Here is a 21,023-nt window from a genome sequence, read left to right on the forward strand (position 1 = left end):
GTGCTCCCATTCCCTGCACAGCATGTCTCACTGTGCCGGGCGTCCCGGGCTCTCCCTCCAAGGGCAGCGTCAGCAGCGAGCGCCGCCGCGGCTGGGGGCTGCCTCTGCAGGGGGGCCTCAGCTCCCAGGCCATGAACCAGGGGACATGGCCACGGGCCCCTGCAGCTGAGCTGCCATCGCCCGAGCCTGCCCCGTGCACGGCGGGAGGGGGGAGCGAAGCTGCGTCCCTGGCAGGGCGGAGGGGCCCTGGCGGGCTCTCGATGCGAGCCAGCCATCAGTAGAGAGAGGTTCTGATCCGCGTTATCTCCCCGCCCGGGTGCACGGGGCCTTTCAAGCGGTGCCAGGGCTGTCGGCTGCGCCCTGGCCAGGACACGTGCCCAGAAAGCGCAGGCCCTGCAGGCAGCCTTAACCCGTTGCTGCTCAGCCGGCGCCGACTCAGGCTCCCCCGTGCATCTGGTCCCGGAGCGAGCCCCGCCAACCCGGGCTGCCCAGCACGGTCGGGGGAACAGCCCTGCCGGGCGGCACTAGGGGCTTCTGCTCTGCACAAGGGACCTCACCAAGGAGGGGGTGGCGGGAGCTGCTGGGCTCACACCTCTGCCTGGGCTGAGCCCCTAATTGCAGCAGTCCCCGGGGCTGCCAGGCACACAGCGCAGGGCACAGGCGCAGCCCGAGGCAGCTCTGGGGAGGGCGGTGGGAAGCCCGGGGTTGGCTCCTGTCACCAGTTGCCGAGACGCCCATGATTAGCAAGCGCTGTTCACACCGTGGCGGAGCACGGAGACAGAGGGATTAGCAGCTGCGCAGCCTGACATTCGGAGTTTATTAACAAGGAATCAAAAGCCCAGCTGAGAGCTGCTGCTCCGGAGCCCAGCTGATCCGCCGCTCCAGGCCCAGGCAGGCAGGGGTGGGCTCCCGCTCGGAGCCCGCACAAGCCTCCGGGCCGCTACGTCCCCTGCTCTGCAACCCTCTGACCCCGCTCTGGACATGGCCCTGGTCTGCGCTGCAGGCCTGGCCCAGGCTGCCGGCAGATGGGAGGTCCGTGGCGCAGGCCCCGCGGCTCCAGGGTGCAGTGACACTGCCACTGCCACGCTGCCGCGCCCCTCTCAAGTCGCATCAGCAGTGACAACCGACCCGACCTGGAGCCTCCCACACAGCACTGCCCTGTGACTCCTGACAGCCCCAGCGCCCACACCCCCGCCCCTCCAGCCACCAGGATGCCCCCGCTCGGCTGCAACCGCGGCACCGCGGGATTGGGCTCGTGGAGCCCAAGCCGGGGCCCAGCACACGGCCAGTCCCTGGCGCTGCCCTTGACCTGGCCGGAGGGGCGGGCAGCTGCCACTCAGTGGCGGCACGGAGAGCAGGTTTCTTTATGGAGTGGATAAAGACAAACCGATTAGCACTAATTAACGAGGCCTCGCGCCGATCAATGCCATGCGCCTGCTCTCCATTGCAAAGGAGCTGTGCCAGAGGCAGCTCCCCAACTCCCTTGGTGCGGCTCCATTCAGCCATGGGCCGGGACCCCATGGAGGGCAGCCACAGGGGCCCGGGGGGGATTCACAGCCCAGGCAGCCTCAGAGCGGTCTGCCTGGCCAGCCCCCAAGCACCCCCGTCCCCTCACAGGCCCTGCGAAGCCCGGTCCTTCCCACCGGCGGGCACCGCTCCCCGCGCAGGCTGCCCGTGGGGGACTCGCTGCTCCCCCAGCCTCACCGCACACATCACACAGCATGGGGCTGCGACGGGGCTGCCTCACCTCCCGCTCGCCGGCTCATGGCCCCTGGGTGCCCAGAGACAAGGCCCCAGAGCCCTGCCCGAGCGCAGGGGCACTGCAGGAGCCCACCCAGCGAGGCCAAGGTCTTTTGGAGGAGCCTGGGGGCTGCCAGCCCTGCGACCCCGTGGCACTGGGCCCTGCCAGAGCTGGGAACTCGGGGCCCTGGCCCCAGCGAGATGCTGCCTCCCCACACACACCCGCTCCGGATCTCCGGATTCACTTTTCACTGTCATCGCCCTTCTTATCAGCTTTCACCTCTCGTGGTGCGGTGCTGTATCAGGGAAGCCTTTGATCACACTGGTGATGGCTCCTGCTGCAGCGCTGCGACAGACCCTCGGGCCCACGTGCTCCTGGCCCCACGGCTCCTCTCCCTGACAGGCACCAGACCCGGCTCCACAGGGGCATGAGGTCCACGGGGCTGCGGCGCGGGCACCGAGTGCTGCCCTGGGCGGTGATGGGACAGGGAAGGGGGCAAGTGGGAGGGCCCAGCCATGCCCCATCTCGCCACCTAGCCGTGGGGTGGAGCAGGCCGTGGCCCAGGGCAGGGAGATGCCAGCAACAGGAGGGCACTGGGGGACAGAAGCTCCCCCAGGTCCCTGTAGCCTAGGCGGGGAGCTGACACGACGCATGGTGCCAGCCAGCCAGCTGGGCAGGAGGCGGGGGTCCCTGGTGAGTCCCCGCTACTCCCGCGGCCAGGCTGCAGGGTGAATATCGTAGCAGCAGCCATCTCTGGAAGAGCGATAAATATTAAAGCACAGGAGGGGGAGTGCAGGCAGCTTGGGCAGAGAGGCCCCGGGATCCCGGCAGTGCCGCGCAGAATCACAATCACCGACTACGAGGCAGGGGCAAGCGGGGTTACAGGAGGAGCCAAGTCAGGCACGAGGCCCCGGCAGCCCCTGCGCTGCCCAGCCAGCAAGTGGCACCCCCAAACCTCCGCCCCCTGCCTGGCCCCGCGCCGGGCAGTGACGCCGAGCGTATGGGGTCCTGGCAGGGCTCCCACCTCCCTCTTGTCACAGCTCCAGCAGCTGGAGAGGGGCGGCCAGCCCCGCTCTCACCACTGCCCACTCCATGGCTCAGCCAGCCGCCTCCCACCCAGTGCTGGGGAGGACGATTCGCCACCTCCCCAGCCCAGCAGGCAGGCGCCTCGAGCGGGGCCGAGGCTGCAGCTCTGCCGGCTGGTTCCAGACACCTCCCCTGGAGCCAGGGCAGGCCGAGGGCTGCTTGCCCCACACGGGACCCCGGAGCCACGTGGTACCAGGGACCATTCCAGTCACGTCCAGAGCTGCCCGGGCTCCTCCCAGCCCTGCAGTTGTGGTGGGGGGAGGAAGGACCATCAAAGGCAGCCACCACGTGAACACCGACTATAAATATTAATGGTAGAAGAGTCAGCGCTAACGAGGCTGGGAACAGACCCTGTCGATCTAACCCCTCACCTGCTTCAATTTAATGCAGTCCCAGGGGGCCGCAGGGCACAAGGAGCAGGAACGGGCGAACGCCACAGCCCATCCTGCCCTCTCCCAGCAGCGCCCAGCAGGCGCATGCCCGTCGGACAATGCCCCCCGCCCCGCCGGGGAACTGGCTCGGGGACAGGTGCCTGGAGCTGCAGGCCAGCCTTGCCCAGGCCCCTGGAGACGGGAGAGGCAGCCTGGAGCCTGCGGGCAGCAGACCGCACCTCGGGCAGGGCCAACCATCCTCCACAGCTGGACGCAGCAGGCACAGGGCCTGCCCAACCCATGCAGGCGCAGGCAACAGCTGTAGCATGCCAGGGACTTGTGCAGCCAAGGCCAGGGCCAGCCACCTCCTCTGCCCTGCCCAAGCAAGACCTGCCCTAGTGCTACCCCACACCACCACCCTCCTTGCGCCCACCAGGCACACGCACCAGTCCAAAGCGCCTCGCAGCCAGTGCAGAAGCAGCAAGAGGCAGGAAAAACCAATGCAGCAGAGCCCTGCCCCCACCCCCACCCGTGCCCCTCACTGGAACGAGCATTGCCAACCCCATCCCCAGCACAGCGACTGGCCAGCACCCACCACCCACCCAGTCCTCTTCTCCCTCACAAGCTCCTGCTTCCAGCACAGGGCCCTGGCTGGCCAGGACCCTCAGCAACCAGAGCCGCAGCCAGGCTGGGGGGCGCTGCTGGCTGCACCCAGGGGCAAGTCTACGCCCACTTCCCACCACTGAAAGTTCCCTGTTCCCACTGCTCATCACCCTGTCTACCTTCCACGGCCTCTGCCCCAACGAGCAGGGCAGGGCCCCGGGCACCCCAGCGGGGCGCGGGCGTGCGCACACACACACAGCGCCCCAGGAGAGGGGCCGGAGGAGCCAGCGCTGCAGCGGGCAGGACTGCCGCCACCGCCACTCATGGTTCCATTCAGATAAAAGAATCCCCTTAATCTGCTGCCTTTGAAGTCTGAGACATGAAAGAGGCTCCAGCCAAGCAGGGGAACGGCAGGCTCTTAAAGGCACAGGCGGCCTGGCAATGCTGATGCCCAATGCCCACATGCGGCAGCAGGCCAGCGCCAGGCCCCCCTAGCTGCTGCCGCCCTGGCCTCCCCATCCAGAGGCCCACAGAGGCTTGACCAGGACCAAACGCCCCGCGGCACAGGTACCAACCCCAGGGCAGGGGTGGGTGGGAGGACAGGGGGTTGGATGGAAGCTCCCTCCACCCCCCACCAAGCTCCTCATTGCTGCTGCCCTGACTCACGAGCACTGGGGGTGGCAGGTGGGAGACACCACAGTCACCCTGCAGCCTGGCAGGGCAAGGGACTTACTTGCCCAAGGCTGCCTGGCAAGGCAGCAGCAGGGCTGGGGACCGAGCCCAGAGGCCCTGGCTCCCGGCTGGTGCTGACACAGCAGCTGCTCAGCTCCCGGCAGCTGGGAAGGGCAGCGGGTGCTCCCAGAACCCGTCTGCACCAGGAAGACGGTATGCTAATGGGTGTTGTGACCCCACTGGCACGCGGCGCACAGCACTATTAGTGCTAATTCGCTGTGTGAAAGCAGGAGGGGCTGAGGGCCGAGAGGAGCAAGTGCAGCAGTAAAGAGATGAGTGCAGATCCTGCCAGGGGCCTGGTGCACCTGCCCTTGGTCCCAGTCCCACTCCCACCCTGCTGCAGGGCAGGGCGAATGGGGGGAACCGCTCCAGGGCTCCTGGCTCGACCGAGCTGCAGCTGCATGCACCGCGGCAGCACGTCCTGACCCTGGACTCCAACTCCGGCACCCTCACCACGACCAAGGACTGGCTTGGCCTCCCCCAGAGCCTGGGCTGCGCATGGGTCAGTGATTCCCAAACTTGGCCCCACAGCAGCCCTGGCTGCTCCCACTGATGGACGTGCCGTCGGAGGGAAGAGGCAGGCTGCAAGAGCCAGCTGCCCACACCCATCCCCTGCAGAGGACAGGCAGGAGGGCCCTGCCTCGCCTGCGGGCTCCCACTGTCTCTGGCTTGCCACGCAGCCTCTGGCCCCAGTAGATCCCCAGGACCCACCTCCAGCCCTGACACCTCCCCCAGCGGGGACAAGGCCACTCCTGAAGGAGCTGGCTGCCCTGCGAGGCGCCGGCAAGGAGGCAGCTGGCCCCACGCACGGCTGAGCGCTGCCGGGCAGCCTCCCGCACCGGCTGTGTGCAGCGCTGCAAAAGTCAGCGATGCCCCGAGGCTCTGCAGGGAGACAGCAGCGCCAGCCGTGCGCACACGGCCGGGAACGTGCAAGCTCAGGCGCAGCCCCCGGCACTGCCGCGCAACCCGCCACGCTCCAGGCCAGCAGCTGCCTGGCGCTGCAGGACAGGCCACGGCAGGGGCACCAGGGCAAAGGGCTTCTCTGCCAGCAGAGCATAGGCCCAGCGCTCCCCCTCCCCACCTGAGATCCGGGGTGCAGGGGGAGCCCGGCCTGGGGGCCCGAGCGCAGAAGCCAGTCCCAGATGAGCCCACTACTGAGACCAGCCCCCTCCCATGCTCTCCCACGCTGCCGGGGGAGCAGTGACCAGGGCACCAAGGGGGGAGCTGCTCCGGAAGCCACCACCAGGCCAGTCTGCCCTTGTCCCCCCAGCACTCCCAGAGATGCTCCCCATGCTCTGAGCACACACCCCGGCTCATGGACTTCCCCAGCTCCTCCTGCTCCTGCCCCAGGCTCACCCATTTGCCAGCTGAAGGCAGCCCCATGCACTTGCCCCGTCCTCCCGCACGTGGTGAACACAGCCGGGAGCCACGTGCCCCAGGCTGGCAGGCTGGCACGAGCAGCTGAGATTGGGCAGCCCTCGCGCCCATCCCTGGCTGAGTCCTCCACTCACGTGGCTGGAGATGCGCGGCCACTAATGAGCTCTCTGGGTGAGCAGCCCCGCTAACGAGCAGAGCCAGCTAATCCCCTGGGCCAGGGTGGCAGCTGACTGCCCAGGGCCAGGAGCAATCTCCGTGCACATGCGGCCCCAGGGCAGGGCTGGAGCCAGCCCCAGGCTCAGCAATCCCAAGGGCGCAGGGCAGGGCGGAGGCCACCCACCTGCCCACCCCTTACCTCTCAATGATGTCGGCGATGGTGCAGGCAAACATGAGGAGACCTTCCGGCATCTGCAGGGCCACTAGGAGAGAGAGGGAGCCCAGGTTGAGCACACAAGGTGGGTTGCTGTCCCCCACAGCCAGTGCCCGGGCGCCAGTGGAGCAGGGAGCCCAGCTCCTGGAGTCAGCCGGTGCAGCCCCCGGCACCAGGAGGTCTGGCGCCCTCACTCCAACCGGCTCGGAGGTGCTGCTAGCTGCAGGGCTCCCCTGGACCTCCCACCACAGGGCACTATGCCGGGGGAGGGCAGCAGCGGGCGCTATTAGCTTGAGACTGGCCAAGCGCAGATGGCGGGTGAAGCCTGGGCACGAACACCCCACACCTCCCATGGGGCGTGAAGCCATGTGCCGGCATCTGGGCTCTCCGCACACAGCGAACCAGGGGAGCCCACAGCTCAGGCCCCATTAGGGCTGGCCCTTCGTGGTTGGGACCCTCCCCAGCCCCCATGCTGCAGCATCAGGTGCTCACAGCCGGGCATCCATCCTGGGCCCAAGCTGGTTGCTGGGCCGCCCGTCCCCCCAGGCTTCAGGGTCCCAGGGCCAGGTTGGGGCTGCAGCCTCCAGCCCAGGCGGCAAGTCCTGTCTATCCCGCTGGCCTAACTCCAGACCCATTCTCGCATCCCAGTCGCAACAGAGCTCATCCATGTGCCCCTCCCTGGCAGGGCGCCCTGGTCAAGCACTGGGCCATGCACAGGCCTGCACGTCTGAACCAGGCAAGTCCTGTGCTGCACCCGGTGTGGAGAGCTGGGGGGTGGGGAAGGCACCTAGTGCCAGGGCAGGCAGGCCGTGGCAGTGCTGAGGGTGACCCAGCTCCTGGCCAAGGGAAGGGTCCTCCCACCTGGCCAGGGGGAATCCTCACCCTGGGCTGCCTGGCAGACAAGGCAGAGCAGATCTGCCTTCCCAGCCAGGCCTGCGCCCTGCCGGCGAGGGCGGGTGCGGGGAGCGCCACGCAGCCGGCTTCCCCTGCTCCAGCACAGTGTGTTCCCGCAGCGCCCACCCCCGAGCAGCCGGAGGGAATCACCCGCTCGCCTCCCGCTCCCCAGCTGCTCCCAGCCCAGCCTCCCGGCAGCAGGCAAGGCCCATATGCAGCCAGAGCCACCCCCGCCCCGCCCGCACTATCAGGGGCCTGCCCCCAGCCCCAGCCCAGCCCCAGCCGGGCAGCCGCACAGGAGCCACAGGCGTGACACGGCCGCAGCACCCCTTGTCAGCCCGCGGCAGGCTGGGCTTGCGCACATGCTGCTCAAATCCCGCATGAACAACAGTGCGGCTTCCAACGCTCCCCAGAACCAGAGACCTAATCCCAACTGCATATTTACATTTCATTACAAGGTGCCAAGAAGCACAACGCAGCGACCAGCGTGCCAGGCAGTGCCCCTGCCCCAGGCCACTGCTGCTGGGCACCGTGACCCCCCAGCCCCGCTGGGGCACAGGACTCCCCTGTCCAGCCCGCGCCACTGCCCAGGCACGGCCCAGCTCAGGCCCATCAGCCCAGGCACCGCCAACCCCAGATCTGCCCAGCCCGTCCCTGTGCCCCCACCACCGTGGAAGGTGACACACCCCCGTGCACACACATGCGCATGCACACGCGCATGCACACATGCACACAGAGTTACTGATCGGGATGAGATCCAGAGACAACGCAGCCTCCCCACGGTCCAGCGAACTGATCCCAGACCTTGAGTCTCAGCTCAGTGCTGTGGCCACAAGGCTGAGCTGAGCCTCGAGGTCACATGAGCTTCTCCTGGGCCCAGCGACACCTCCCAGCCTGGCTCCTGCTCCCGAGCGTAAGCGCCTGCCACAGGCCTGGCCCCACGTCCCAGAGCCAACGCTGCTGCTTGCCGCTCCCCCCAGGTTGAGCAGCAGCACCGCAGCCCCTGTCTGCACGCAGCGCAGCCGTGTCCCATGCAGGAGCCCCAGCTGCAGGCAGGCTCTCGGGCGGTCCTGCTGTCTCTCACGCCCAGGATGCGCTGAGACCCCAGGCACAGAGGTGAGCGCTGTGCAGCCCCTATCGCAGAGCAGCTTGGCGCGTGCCTGGGGCCGGCTGCCCTGTGCCCTGCAACTGTCTAACCTGCAGGCCTGACCAGCTGGCCATCCGCCCACCCTGGGAGGGGGCCGTGCATGGCGGGACAAGGGGCGTCTCCTCGCTTCCTGGCCTGGACGCCTCTCAGCCGCGCCGGCGGGCAGGTGCATCCCTACATCCTCCCCTCCGAGCTCGCAGCAGAACTGGCCCCGAAGGCCGAGCCCCGGCTGCCTGGCCAAAGCAGCACACGGACGGGGCAAGGCGCAGGGCACGGTAGCCGAAGCCCTGGCCCGCGTCCCAGACCGATCTCCGGCTGCATGACAGATCTGCGCGACTCGGCCTGTCCTGTCAAATGTAATTACCATCCTGAGACGCTGAGGCATTAAATCATCTGAAGGGTTATGGAAAGCTCCCCGCCACGTCCGTTAAACACCGGCGGGCTGGCAGCTGCTTCGCAGCCTGACTGACAGCTTGGCTCAGGCGCCGCATCCATGGGTGCGCCGCGGCCCGGGCGGGCCCCAGCAGTGCCCGCGGGTCCCGGGCCGGCGCGGCGCGGCGGGGCAGCTCCTCACCCGTCTTGGCCTGCGCCTGCCGGACCCGCCACACCGTCTTGTGCACCTCGAAGTTGTAGTTGGCGGGGAGGGCCGCCACCGCCGCCTGCAGCTCCCGGTCCGCCAGGATCTCCTCGGGGACCTGCTTCGCCGCCCGGCGCGGGGGGCCGCGGCCTGCGACACAAGGGCACGGGGGTCACGGCGCCTGCGGCTGCGGCGGGGCTGCCAACGGGCCCCGGGCGCAGGCCGGCTCGTCCCCCCGCGCCCCCGGTGCCCGGCCGCGGCCCAGACCTCCGGGGCCCCCCCCGGGCGGAGCACGGGGCCCTGGCACGAGCGGGGCCGAGCTCGGCCCTGGCCCGGGGGAGCAGGAGGCCCAGCAGGCCGGGGCCCCCCTCCCGCTCCCGCTCGCACCTGCGGCCGGGGCCGGGGCCGGGCCGGGGGAGCGGCGGCACGGCGGCGCCGCCATCCCAACAAAGCCACGTGGAGGCCGAAAAGGCAGCGCCAGCCGAGCGCCGCACAGGCAGCGCCAGCCGCCGGCCGAGCCATCGAGCCCACGCGGCGCCGGGCAGGGGCAGGGGCAGGGGCGCGGCCGGGGCAGGGCGGCCCCCGCGGCCCGGGGGGAGCCGGGGACGGGCGGGCGCGCAGCGGGGCCGCCCGCAGCCCGGGCACGGGCACCTCGGGACAGGGGGCGCGACACCCCCGCTCATCGGCCGGGCACGGCGGCGAGGCCGCACGTGCCGGCGAGGCCGCGAGGCCGCATGGCGGCGGCTTGGCCCGAGGGGCAGCCCGCTTCCCGCAGAGCGGCCGCGGCCCCGCGCTCTGCCCCCGGCCCCGGGGCCTGGCCCGCCGTCGCCCAGCGCCTCCCGTCAGGCCGAGCCCCGGGCGCGGCGCGGCCTGCTGCGGGGCGGGGGCCCCTGCGCGTGCGTGGCTGCAGCGCTGCGGGGCGCCCGAGCCCAGCTCCGCGCCGGCTCCCGCGGCTCCCGGGCCGGACGGGGCTCCTGGCGCCGGCCGCACACGCCGCCGAGCTCCCCGCTGCATTTGGCCGTCTCTTCTGTGACATTTTATTACAAACTAATTAAATTAGCCCCTCGCTCCCCCACACAGGCTGAGCGACAGCTGCACCGCACGCTCCCGCTCCCTTGCACTCCGGCTTACTCAGCGCTTGAGTAATCGGCGCCCGCCTCGCGCTGGACAAGCCCCGCGCAGCAGTGGGCTCGTCGCCGCCCCCGCGCGCCCCGCGCCCCCGCGCCCGCTCCTCCCGGGACCGCGCTCGGCAGCGCCGCGCCCGCAAGCCTGCCCCTGAGCGCGGGGGGGGGCTGCCAGGCCCGCGGGGCGCCGGCACGGGGCAGCCCGGGCCCGCTGCGCTGGAGCAGGCCTGGGCCCGCGGCAGGCGGGGAGGCGCCGCGCCGGCCTGCCCGACCCAGTGCTGCGGGCCCGGCACGAGGGCCTGGGCGAGCAGCACCGGGCGGGCTGCGTGGCCAGGGCGGCTGGCCTGGGGCCCGGGGCAGCCCGAGCGGGGCTCCCGGCCGGCGCCGGCGCCGCCCTGGCAGGCAGGGCTGGAGGGGACGCGGAGTCGGGGGCAGTGACAGGAGGCAGGGCGGCGGGACTGCGCTGTCGGCCCACGAAGCGCTGGCCAGCGGGGTGCCGCCCGCCGCCTTCCCCCAGCAGCCCCGGCCGCCACGGCCCAGGGGCGGGGGGAGCTCAGCCCAGCCCTTCCCTGGAGGAAGCCAGCCCGGCTCCTCGCCGGCCGCAGGACCGCGGCGCCCTGCGCCCATGGGTGCGCGCCCGGGGAAGGCGCGTGTGGGGGCTGCCGGCCGCTCCTTGCTCTCCGCGCCGGGGCTGGGCCTCCGCACCCGCCCGCCGGGCCGACGGGGCGCTCCGGGCCGTCACAGCCAGCACGGGCCCTGCCGCGCCCGCTGCAGCTGTGTGCGTGCCCGCCGACGGGCGACACCGCCGCGCCCCCGGGGACCGCGGCGCGCCCCCGGGGCGGGGGGCAGGAGGGGGGCGCTGCGCTCCGCGCTCGGCACAGGAGCACTTTCATAAATTGTGCATGGGAGGCGGGCGAGGAGGAGGGGCCGGCGGGGCGGGGCGGGGCGGGGCGGGGGGGGGCCCGGCCGGGCTCGCCCAGCCCAGCCCAGCCCAGCCCAGCCCAGCCCGGCTCGGCTGCCGCCGCCGCCGCTGCGGGGAGAGCGGAGCGGAGCGGGACCGCGCGGCGCTGGATGGGCGCAGCCCGAGGGGGTGGAGGGAGGCGGCGGCGGCAGCGGCCCGGCCCGGCCCGGAGGGGGCGGCTTCCCCCCTAAAAGGCGCCCCGGGGAGCGAGCGCCGAGGCACAGCGGGCAGCCGCAGCCCGAGCCGGAGCCGGAGCCGGAGCCGGGCACAGCGCCGCCGCCGCCGCCGCCGCGCTCCGGCCCCGCGCCGCCCCGCAGCCCCGCACCCTCGGCCCGCGATGCTCCGGCCGGGCCGGGCCACCCGGGCTCGGGCTCGGAGCAGCCGCCGCCGCTCGCCGCGGGGCGCCGGGCTCTGATCGCCGCCGCCGAGACGTCGCACCCGCGTCCCCGGGGACCGGCTCCAAGATGCTCCGCAAAGGTGAGTCCGCCGCGCCGGGCCGGGGCCACCACTCGCCCCAAACTTTCGCGCTCGGTCCTCGGCGCCAAACTTGGGCGGCGCGGGGCCGGGGCCGGGGCCGGGGCGCGGGGCTCGCTGCGCCCGCGCGGGGCCGCGGCGCACGGCGGCGCTGCCAGTCCCCGGGCCCGGGCGGGAGGGCGGGGGGCGCGGGCCGGGGGGGCTCCCGCCGCTCGGGGAAAGTTTGTGGGGATTCGAGGGGAACAGCACGGTGACATCACGACCATCGCCACGGCAACGGGCCGGGACGTCATAGCCCAAGAGTTCTGACGTCAGGGCGCCTGGGCAGGCGAGGGCCCGCCCTGTGCACGTGCGGGCCGGCGGGCGAGGGCGGCCGGGGCACGCTCCCGGGAGCACCGCCGTGCCCCGCGCCGGGCCGGGGCCGAGAAGGCAGGGAAGCAGGCTGGCACCCGCGCCCGGGTCACGATCTGCAGCCTCCTTTCCGGAGCTAGAACAACAGCATGCAAATCCAGAGCCTCTGGGCTACGACAAACCTATCCTTAAAGTTTTTGTCTTGTTAAGCAAGGAAATAGAGTGCCAAATAGGCTTTGTTAAGTGGCAGCCTAATTAATAATTTAAAATCTTGTAGCTGTCTTTCATTAGAATTTATCTGTACATCAACCACAAAATCAGTCAAACACACTCATTTATAAGTTAATGCCATCTCTGAATAATTCAGCAAGCAGCTAGATTAAGGCCTGCGCTCCTGCAAGATGCACTCCATTCTCCGGGCTTCTGCAGCCAGATGGTCCCTGCGTGGCAGCTTGTGCGGGCCCCACTCCCTGGCACGGCTCAGGCAGGCTGGTGCTCAGGTAGGGTCCCAGGTGGCTCTGCAGTGAGGCCAGCCGATTCCTTTGGGGAGGGAATGAAAACAAGCTGGAAAGCACGAGCTGGGCTGGGAGGAAGGGAGCAGCCTGCTGCTCTCCGCGGGGCGGCCAAATCTGTTCTTCCTGAGAGCGGGAGCGGGAGAAGGGCAGACTCGCAGGCCCTCCCTCCTGGGGCCGCGGCGCAGCCGGGAAGCAGAGACCTTTCCGCCGAGCGCCAGGCCCGGCGCTCCGCTTGCTGTGCTCCACCTCTGAGGAACGCGGCCATCTGGAGCGCAGGGAAGTGCCTCCGGTTTGGGCCCCTCGACCCTGCCTCCGGTGCAGATGCCCGGCTGGGAAATGCTTCCCTGGTGCGGGCGGGTCTCCAGGCCCCGGCAGCGCAAGTGCATACAGCGCTGAGCTTAAAATGGTTCCACCTTGCTCTGCTGAGATGAGCCACGGGCGGGGAAGAGATGCATTCAGCTGGGATTTGCCAGGAGATGCACTCACAACGAGCCAGAGGGATGGTAGAGATGACTCCAAGGACAGAAGTGGCAAATAGGAGGCTCCCTGACCCCGCCATGGCGGGCAAGGGCTCTGGGGGAGCCGTGCCAGGCGAGGGAACGGTGTGGGCAGGGGCTGGCAGAGCTCCACGAAGGGCTCGAAAACCCAGCGGGAGACTTCCCCTGGCCCTGGGGCGTGCAGCTGCGGCGCGGAAGGGGTGATGTGTTAGTGCCAGTGCATGGGCGGGGGGGCAGTTGTGCACAGGCCGGAGAGCCCGCAGGTGGGGCGGAGGGGACACGGCAGGGACGGCGGAGCGTGCGGTGAGGCTGGTCCGTCCGCACGGCGCTTGCTACAGCACGGCATGCCCGAGGACCCCGCAGAGCACCAGGTGCACCTTTGGCACTGGAGAAATTGGTATGGAGAGCCAAACTCAGAGGGCCTTCGCGAGGACTTCAGCAGAGGCGGAGCCACGGCCAGGCTACGCCCATGGGGTGGCGACACACGCGTGTGCGGGCATGGAGATGTGGGAGGAGAAAGAGCTCCAGGCCCCCGGGCGCGAGGGGAGCAGCAGAAGCCGGCCCACGGCTCGGTCCAGCCCAGCAACGTGTCTCTCTAGCTGCACCCCTGTGTGCCAGACCAGCAGCACAGTGAAATCAGGCTAATTTCACTTTGTTGCTCGGCTGCTCCGTGGAAGGGAGCCAGGGACGTGGTGGGGGCGCGGCTGCGGGGTCTCAGCTGGGCGGCCGCCTGCTTCCCTCGGCAGGAGGCTCTCTGCTCCCCGCCAGCCCCGAGCAGTCGGAGCCCGTGCTGCCAGGCTGCAGAAGGGCACTGCCTGGACGGTTTGGTCTCTTTCTCTTTCCAGCCGGCTCCAGAGAGACGGATGCCGCAGGACAATAACGCTGGCCGGGTTCCCTGACAGTGGGGGAGGGAGGTCTGGGCTCCAGCGACTTCTTGCATCACGACACTTTTAGGAGGGGACCCCGCAGCCTGGGTCAGGGCTGGAGCCCTGCTGAGCTGGGCGCCACACAGACACTTACTAAGACACAGCTCCCGTGCCAGGGGCCTGCAGGAAAAGGAAAACCCTTCCAGGGAAAGAGTCCCCTGCACTGAGGCTGGGCCCTGAGAACCTGGCCTCTAAACTTCAGAGCAGAGCCCCACCGAGCGAGGGAGAAGTTAGGCAGAGAAGTGACTCATAAGCATGTGTGTGGCTCACGGCTCCCTCTCCGCAAGGCAGCGGCAGCTTGGCCCAGGCCCCTCGAGCTGAACCTGCTGAACAGCCTCTCGGCCGCCCCTTCCTCCTTCCATGCAGCCAGCTCCGTCCCTGTGCTGCCCGCACCCACCAACAGCCCAGCAGAGCCCAGGCCACGGAGGCCGGAGGCTTGTGCTGCCCCAGCACCGCCTGGCCACACCTCGCTGCCAGGCCACGCAGCCCCTGCAGCCAGGACTGTCTCAAGCCTTGAAAACTGCCACGTGTCCTCAATGAGCCACCACCAAAATCCAGGAGCCAGCCGGCCCCGGAAACACTGTGGTCACCTCTGCCTCTGAGCGAGTTCAGGGCACTTCTCCGAAACCCCCCAGCCTGGGGGAACGAGCTGCTGCCGGCCAGGGAGCAGGCGCAGCACTGGCCCCAGCAGCACGCCCCCCTTGCCCTGCCTCCCGCCTCCGTGGCTCTTCAGCCCCGAGCGTTTCTGCAGACCTCTGACAAGCGTGCTGACTTTGAGGTGGACACTTGTCCACTGTGAATTGCACAGATGCGCTCTCACATGCTACAGAAAACCCCGTGGATGATGACAGCTCTTGGCAGCTAAGAGCCTGAGCCACATTTGAAGCAGAAAGCTGCAGCTGAAAGGCACTGTAGCCCATTATCAATCCCCTGAGCCATCCGGCGCGTACATGATTGTTAGATATGCTCCTTAACTGCCTAACCAGCTAGAGGTGCCCACCCAGGGCATTCATTAAGCTGAGATTTGGGGAAGTGCCACCAGCCTAAACTACACATTTGGTGTCCCGGGCTTCCCGGAACCATCCCCGTGTAATCAGCCTGTGCAGGAATGGCGCAGAGGGGAAAAAGCTTAAAAAGAAAAGAATTAAATAACCATCTGAGCAAAGCAGCACCCAGAGAGAGAGGGCTGTCTAGGGGAAGGAGCACTTTGCTGGGAGCTGGGCTGCCCGAGTTCCAGTTCTGCCTGTACGATGTGCAAACAAGTCACGTAATATCTTCGTTTGTGAAACTGGGATAATGATTCTGACCTGACTTCAGGGGACATGGCGTTATTTTCCACGCGGCGTTCATAATGCGCTAACTGCGAACGTTACTGCCCCACAGACGCACTGATTGTTTTGACTAATTCTGATTTATCCCCATGTAAAGAGGCTCAGCGGCCTGTTGTGCTGAGCACAAGACTGGGAGCCAACAACTCCTAAATTACGCTTCCCACTCCAGTACCGGCTCCTTGAGCATTGAACCTCCTGTTTCCACCTCTGCAAAGTGGGAGCAGTAAAAGTTGCATCACCTGCCACGGTCCACGTCCGCACAGGGCTGGGCAGGTGCTTAGCATTAGTAACTGCAAACTGGGATGGCAGAGGCATTTTGTTCCAAGCGGATTGATCCGGCAGTGGGCAATGGGGGTGGCGAGGTGCCAGCGATGCCGCTCACTGCTCATAGTCGCTCCTGCTTTGTTTACGTGCAGTGCAGGTGCGATGCACGCGCGCACAATGACACAGCCGCCCCAAAGAGTTTGTAATCTAATTTAAGACAGGATGCAACAAGTGGGTGGAAAGGAGTGGGAGGGAGGACGAGGGTAACAGCTGTCAGAGTGGCTGCAGAGGCACCCTCTGCGCACAGCCTGGTGCTCGTACTGTCTCCTGGCTCTGAGTAAGCAGAGAAGCAAAACGGAAACGCCAAAGTTTGTTTTCCTGAGGAAAACAGCTGTGGAGCAAGGATTTTGGCACGGTTTGCCTGCGCATATGTATGTGCATATGCGTGCACATGTGTGTTTACTCGCATGCCATCATATCTACGGGACAGGATTGCATGTATCGGGGGGTATTGGTGCAATAGGCCCGCCGTGCGCTGAATGCACGCGCAGCAGGGACATGCCCATGGAGCAGGAGCACAGGCAGGGGGACACCTCACGCGTTGACATGTCGCTGCGAGAGTTGGCAGAGAGTGCAGGCTCGGTGCCGTATCTGCCACCTCGCTGGTTGTGAAAGCAGCGGCCTCGCAGGGCAGGCGGGAGCAATCCCTAGCTCTGCACCCGGTGCCGGCAACACCCCCAAAGCACGGCTGAGAAGCCCCCCATATGCTAACAACAGCTCCACGGCAGCTCGTGGCATCCTGGGCACGGCGTCCCTGGAGTCGGACCGGACGCAGGGAGGACTGTGATCACCGCCGATGACAGGCGTGCGGAGCCGAGGTTGTGTCCCTGGCAAAGAAAGGCAGGAGGCAGGGAGCCTGGCTCTGGGCATGGACAGTCCTACCAAGCAGCTGTTGTTTTCCTCGCCGTGATGTTCTATTCATGGGATGCTCGCCCTGTGCCGCGCGGCAGGGCCGGCCCGGCCCGGCCAGCAGAATGCTGATCTGGGCAGGCATCAGTGCCGGTGCCCTTGGTGCTGACTGCTTAAGGCCGGGTGGTCGGCACAGGGCAGCCTTGGCAGGCAGACGGCGGAGGAGAATCTTCTTTGTGCAGATTAGGAGCATCAAGTCCTTCCGCAGAATATTTGATGCAGAAAGCCTCTTTTTCGCGCCCTGCCTTCTTAGTGGCGTGGAGGCAGATGCAGCTGTTGTCTGCTTATTCCCCTGCCGCGCCGGGCCCGAGGACGGTCTGCGGGGGCTAGGTGGAGACTCGGAACTAGCCTCGGTCTCCGAGCAGCGCCTGACGGCTCTTTCAGCCAGGGCTGCTCTTCCCCCTCCCTCCCCGGGGCTTCCTGCACCAAGCACAGGCTGCAGCACTGCTCTGCTCGTGCAGAGCTGGACAGCCTGCCGCTGGTGAGGAGCAGAGGGGCTGGCTGGCTCTGGGACCGGACAGACAAACTCCCGAGGCCTGCGTGGTCCGTGGCGCAGGGCCACAGAGGAGCGTGCCTCGGGTTGCTGGGTGAAGACCACGCTCACCCCTTCTCTTTCCCAGCGCGGGTCTGAGCTGCTGAGCCCAAGTTTATCTGTGTGCAGGTGCAGGAAGGCCAGGGCCGCCAGCAGTGGCGTTGCAAAGGCAGGCCCATGCGTGGAGTGGCACCGGTCCACACTCAGAGCCGTGATACAGCGGTGTGTGCTTGGCAGGTGCGGTGCCACCGCTGCAGGGTCCACCTTGCTGAGCCAGAGAGCACATGCACCAACACAGTGCTGCAGCACTTGGCCAGGGGCTCCCAAACCCTCAGTGCTGTGGAGCACCTCTCATCAGAGCGCCGTGCCTCCCCTGAGGGGCCTTACTGTGCCCCTGGGCAGCTGTGCCGGTTTACTGGGGAAACGAATACCAGGAGAGGACTGGCTGGGGCTGCCCGCCCCTGAATGGGGTGCGACGTGCAGACATGTGAGGAGGAGGTGCTAGGGCCGTGGGATCTGCCAACTTTCGGGCGGGCAGCCACGGGGCCGTGGGGGGTGTGGGCGGGAGCGGTGCGGTCCCAGCAGCCAGGGCTGCATCCGTGACAAGCAGCAGGACAGCTTGATGGTTTGGTTTTCCTGGTCTGATTTTTACAGGCTCCAATTCGCATCATCGACCCAGTGGAAGGCGAAAGCCTGCAGCGGCACACAGACCTTGTACTCATTTCTCACTTACTAGGGAGCGGGTGCGCAGGTACCATGGTGATAAGTGTGGTCTGAAAACCCAGATAAATTGACCTGCAGGGCCCAAGGCGAAGCGAGGACTTGCACAGCTGGTTCTCAGGTGGCAAATGGGCCTGGCGAGAGGCCTCCCTGGTGTGCAGAGGAGATGGAGGCCCCTCTTCCCGGTATGCTCGCAGCTGGTTGGGGCAGGGCTCAGAGGGCTCGGCCTCCAAACCTCACCAAAGGCAGACTCGTGCTCCCAGCAAACGTGCAGTGTGCGTCTCCTACATGATAACCATGGGCTGGATGTTGGTGCTGCTGGAAGAGAGAGACGGGAAGCAGCAGTGCAGGCAGGTGCTCAGCCCCATAGACGCATCGGTCGGGGCCGGCAGCTCTACTGGCTCCCGGCCCTGTTCCGCCGGCGCGCCCCAGGCTTGCACTGCAGCACCGATGGCTCCGTCCAGGTCTGTGGCTCTTCCTGAGCCCTGCAGCCATTTCCCAGGGATGCCAGTCATCCGTAGACGTGGTCCCGAGCACAGGTCGGGGTGCCATTGCCTTCGCAGTGGTGATGCACGTCCACCGGTGCAAATGGCCCGTCCCTACCTGCTGGAACATTTCCAGCATGCGTGTCAGCTCCGTGCTGGCCTGCCAGAGCTCCTGGGTGCTGTCCTGCCTGTTCGGACTGCGAGCTCAAACAGGCGCTGAAGGCTCTTAATGAGTCTGCTCCTTCATTGGGCATCTCAGTGGCATACATTTACCCGATCACAGCTGCTGACAGCAGCAACAGTGAGGAGGCAGCAAGCACGCAGGGGCCAGAACCAGACTGCCAAGAGACCCCAAGAGACTTGAGCAGCAGGGATTGCAGGCAGCGTGGAGAGGCTTAGTCCTGCAGCCAGGGAGTGGAAGTAAACAGCCCAGACCCAGACCAGCGGCACGTAGCCAAACAGCTGCACCCGGCACAGCAGGGTGAGTCTCCTTCGATTTGTCCTAACCCGACTCCGTGGAACCCAGCGCGGGAGATGCCGCGAGGAAACGAGACGCAGGAGGCCGCGGTCTACAGAACTGGCTTGTTGCAGGGGAACGCCAGCAGCCCCGGCACCCGGGCCTCGGCTGAGCACCCGTGCGGCCGCGCTGGGTGCACACCCAGACCTCCGGAGGTGGAAGGCTCTGCATTTTGGCACCTTGGTGCTCTCCCCTTGCAGGCCGGCTCACTTCTCCTGCTTCCCCAAGCACAGCCGGCGAGCGTCCATCGCTTGGTGGCATGCAGACTATCCTCTGCCGCATCCTGGTAACAGCGCCTTGAAAGTCTTTGGCTTTCTCCATTGGAGCAGAAAACAGCTCCTGGTCTACTCAGCTCTGCACCAGGTGCCTGAGGTCCTCCTGCGCCTCTTGCCACAGCTGCTCCCTGGGGCAGCAAGAGGCAGCCTGTAAGATCAGCGGGGTCAGTAACAGGACGAATCGTCCCTGCAACAGCTGGAGCCTGGGACACCATCCTTGTGCAGGAGGGAGCCCGGAAGCGCCAGACCTTCTCTTCACCGGATCAGCAGCGAGGGCCGGGGAAGATGCAGCCGATGGACGGCGGATGCTGCCCCTGTCCTTGCTGAAGACCCCCACCCAGCACCCCGGGCGCCTCGGCAGATCGTGTCCTGGGAGGCCGCACGGACGACGCTGGGTGGGGCTGTGGGGACGGGGGGCAGGCTTTTCCCTTTCATGCTGGGCTGCATCGGGTCCTGCCCCAGAGCGGGTGCTGCCCTCTCCCTCTCGGTGGCTGGTTTCTCTGCCCCTGCAGCTGCCAGTTCCTCACGGTGGAAATGGGGCCGTGGACCCTGCCCCCACCAGTGTGCGGCTCGGGGAGCCGCGATTCACCGGGCACGGGGTTACGCGCCTCCCTCCACGCCGGCTGTCCTCCCGCAGGAGTTGGCCGAGAGGGGGCTGCTAACAAGCCTGGCTTATTATAATTTCAATGGAATTTAAAAAACAAAATAGTCCTCACACAAATGACTCCGCAGTGCCCCTGCCAGGGCCTAAGATCTGCTGCTATCTATTTTTTAATAATTGAGGGTAATAAATATGTATTTCTTTCTCCTTTTTTTCCCATGCTCCGCAGCTTGTCAGCTCCCTGCGTCTCTCCTCTGATCAGACCACGTCGTCACTGAGCACAAGAAAAAAAATCCTTTAAGCAAAAAGGATTAAAGCCCTGAAAGTAGGTCTGCCTGAGACTGCTCCGCTCATCCCCTGCATCCCGCCATCCTCTTCCAGGGCAAGGGAGGGGCCCGCGCAGTGTCAGAAACCAGGGAGTCACTGCGGAGGAGGAAGGAGGGGAGAACATGGCAGGGGGATGAGATGTAGCGGGAGGAGAGACGCAGCCGGGAGAGGGAGGCAAGGCCCGGGCCTGTCCGCCGGCAGCGCAGCGCCGTTCCCGGCCGTGCGGGCGGCGCTGACGGGCCCGGGGGCGCGGGCTGCCGAGGGCTCTTCGCCTCCCTGCCGCGCCTGCTCCTCGGGCAGGGCAGGAAGGGCCCGGGCCGGTCTGGTGGCAGGAGAGGCAGGCGGCACCGCCACGAGGCACATCCCTCGGCCTGCCACGGCTGGGAGAGCTGGCGCGGTGCTGCTCGGCCCGTGCCCTCGAGCTGCGCGGCGTGCGGGAGCCTCCCCCGGGCACGGGGCTGCCGTCGGCGAGCAGCGCACCAGCGCGTGCCCAGCGCAGCGTGCACGAGGCCTGGTGCGGGCTCCTGCCACCAGAGGAGGAGCGGGCACCGCCTGGCCCGGCAGAGGCAGCCGTGGGCCGCGCGTGCCGCAGGCTGTCGCGGGGAGGCCGAGCTGCGGGTGCCTCGGGGGGTGCAACGGTCGGTTCGGAGACGGCGCGGACACGTCGGCCCAGGCTTCGCTCCCGCGTCCGTGCGAGCGGGGCTGTGGGCATGAAAGAGGGGCTCTGCGCCCCACCTGCTGCGGGACGGGGGCGCGGGCGCGTGCTGCTCGCCGCTGTCTGACAGGCACCGGGACGCCGCGGTGCGGTGGCCGGCCCGGCGGGCGCTGCTCCAGGCCGCGCCTGAGCCTCTGCCTCCTCCTCGGGGACTGCGGCCACGCAGGCGTCAGCGCAGAGCCAGGGTATTAGCGGGAGAGGAGCCGGTGTGAAGGAGGATGCTATTTATAGCTTCTTTCAGCTTTTGTTCCTTTTCCAGTGGAGCTTCTCTTTAAATAGAAACAGGGCCGGCTGCACCGCGCTCCCGGCGTGCCACCTGTCCATGGGGGCACTTCCCCCCCCCGTCCAGGCGCGCGCCTGCGAGGGTCGGCCCCAAAGCCAGCGCCCCTTGGAGACAGGGCACGACCAGGGCGGAGCGGGCACCCCCTTCCGGGGGCCGGGACCCCCTCCGAGCGTGCTGCGCGCCGGGCCTGCCTCCGACGGCCTGCACGCGCCCCCGCCGCTTGGCTGGAAACGCCGGCGGGCTGCGGCAGCCTCCGCC

At 67.7% G+C, this 21,023-nt stretch overlaps 2 protein-coding genes across 7 annotated transcripts in view; one reads left to right on the top strand and one right to left on the bottom strand.

Moving 5' to 3' along the window:
* DPH1 (diphthamide biosynthesis 1) overlaps positions 1 to 9,596 on the bottom strand; it is a 28,398-nt gene extending 18,802 nt beyond the window's left edge. For 3 of the 6 annotated variants that reach the window (XM_090026428.1, XM_090026427.1, XM_090026426.1), the window contains exons 1-2: positions 9,286 to 9,596; positions 8,896 to 9,048 (exon numbers count right to left, since the gene is read on the bottom strand). In XM_090026428.1, the coding sequence (XP_089882554.1) occupies positions 8,896 to 9,048; positions 9,286 to 9,581 (449 nt within the window). In that variant the 5' untranslated portion in view covers positions 9,582 to 9,596. Of the gene's footprint in view, positions 1 to 6,265; positions 6,330 to 8,685; positions 8,822 to 8,895; positions 9,049 to 9,285 lie in introns of those variants that run through there. The other 3 variants (XM_090026430.1, XM_090026429.1, XM_090026431.1) reach the window with 2 other exon arrangements.
* A 1,440-nt stretch (positions 9,597 to 11,036) lies between these two features.
* The window catches only part of RTN4RL1 (reticulon 4 receptor like 1), a 47,265-nt gene continuing 37,278 nt past the window's right edge, over positions 11,037 to 21,023 (top strand). Inside the window, exon 1 of the mRNA XM_090026432.1 lies at positions 11,037 to 11,460. Coding sequence (XP_089882558.1) covers positions 11,448 to 11,460 — 13 coding nt within the window. The 5' untranslated portion in view covers positions 11,037 to 11,447. The remainder of the gene's footprint in view (positions 11,461 to 21,023) is intronic.

Source organism: Crocodylus siamensis, chromosome 13 (assembly GCF_052110815.1).
Source record: "Crocodylus siamensis isolate JL-2025a chromosome 13, ASM5211081v1, whole genome shotgun sequence".
Classification (NCBI taxonomy): domain Eukaryota; kingdom Metazoa; phylum Chordata; order Crocodylia; family Crocodylidae; genus Crocodylus; species Crocodylus siamensis.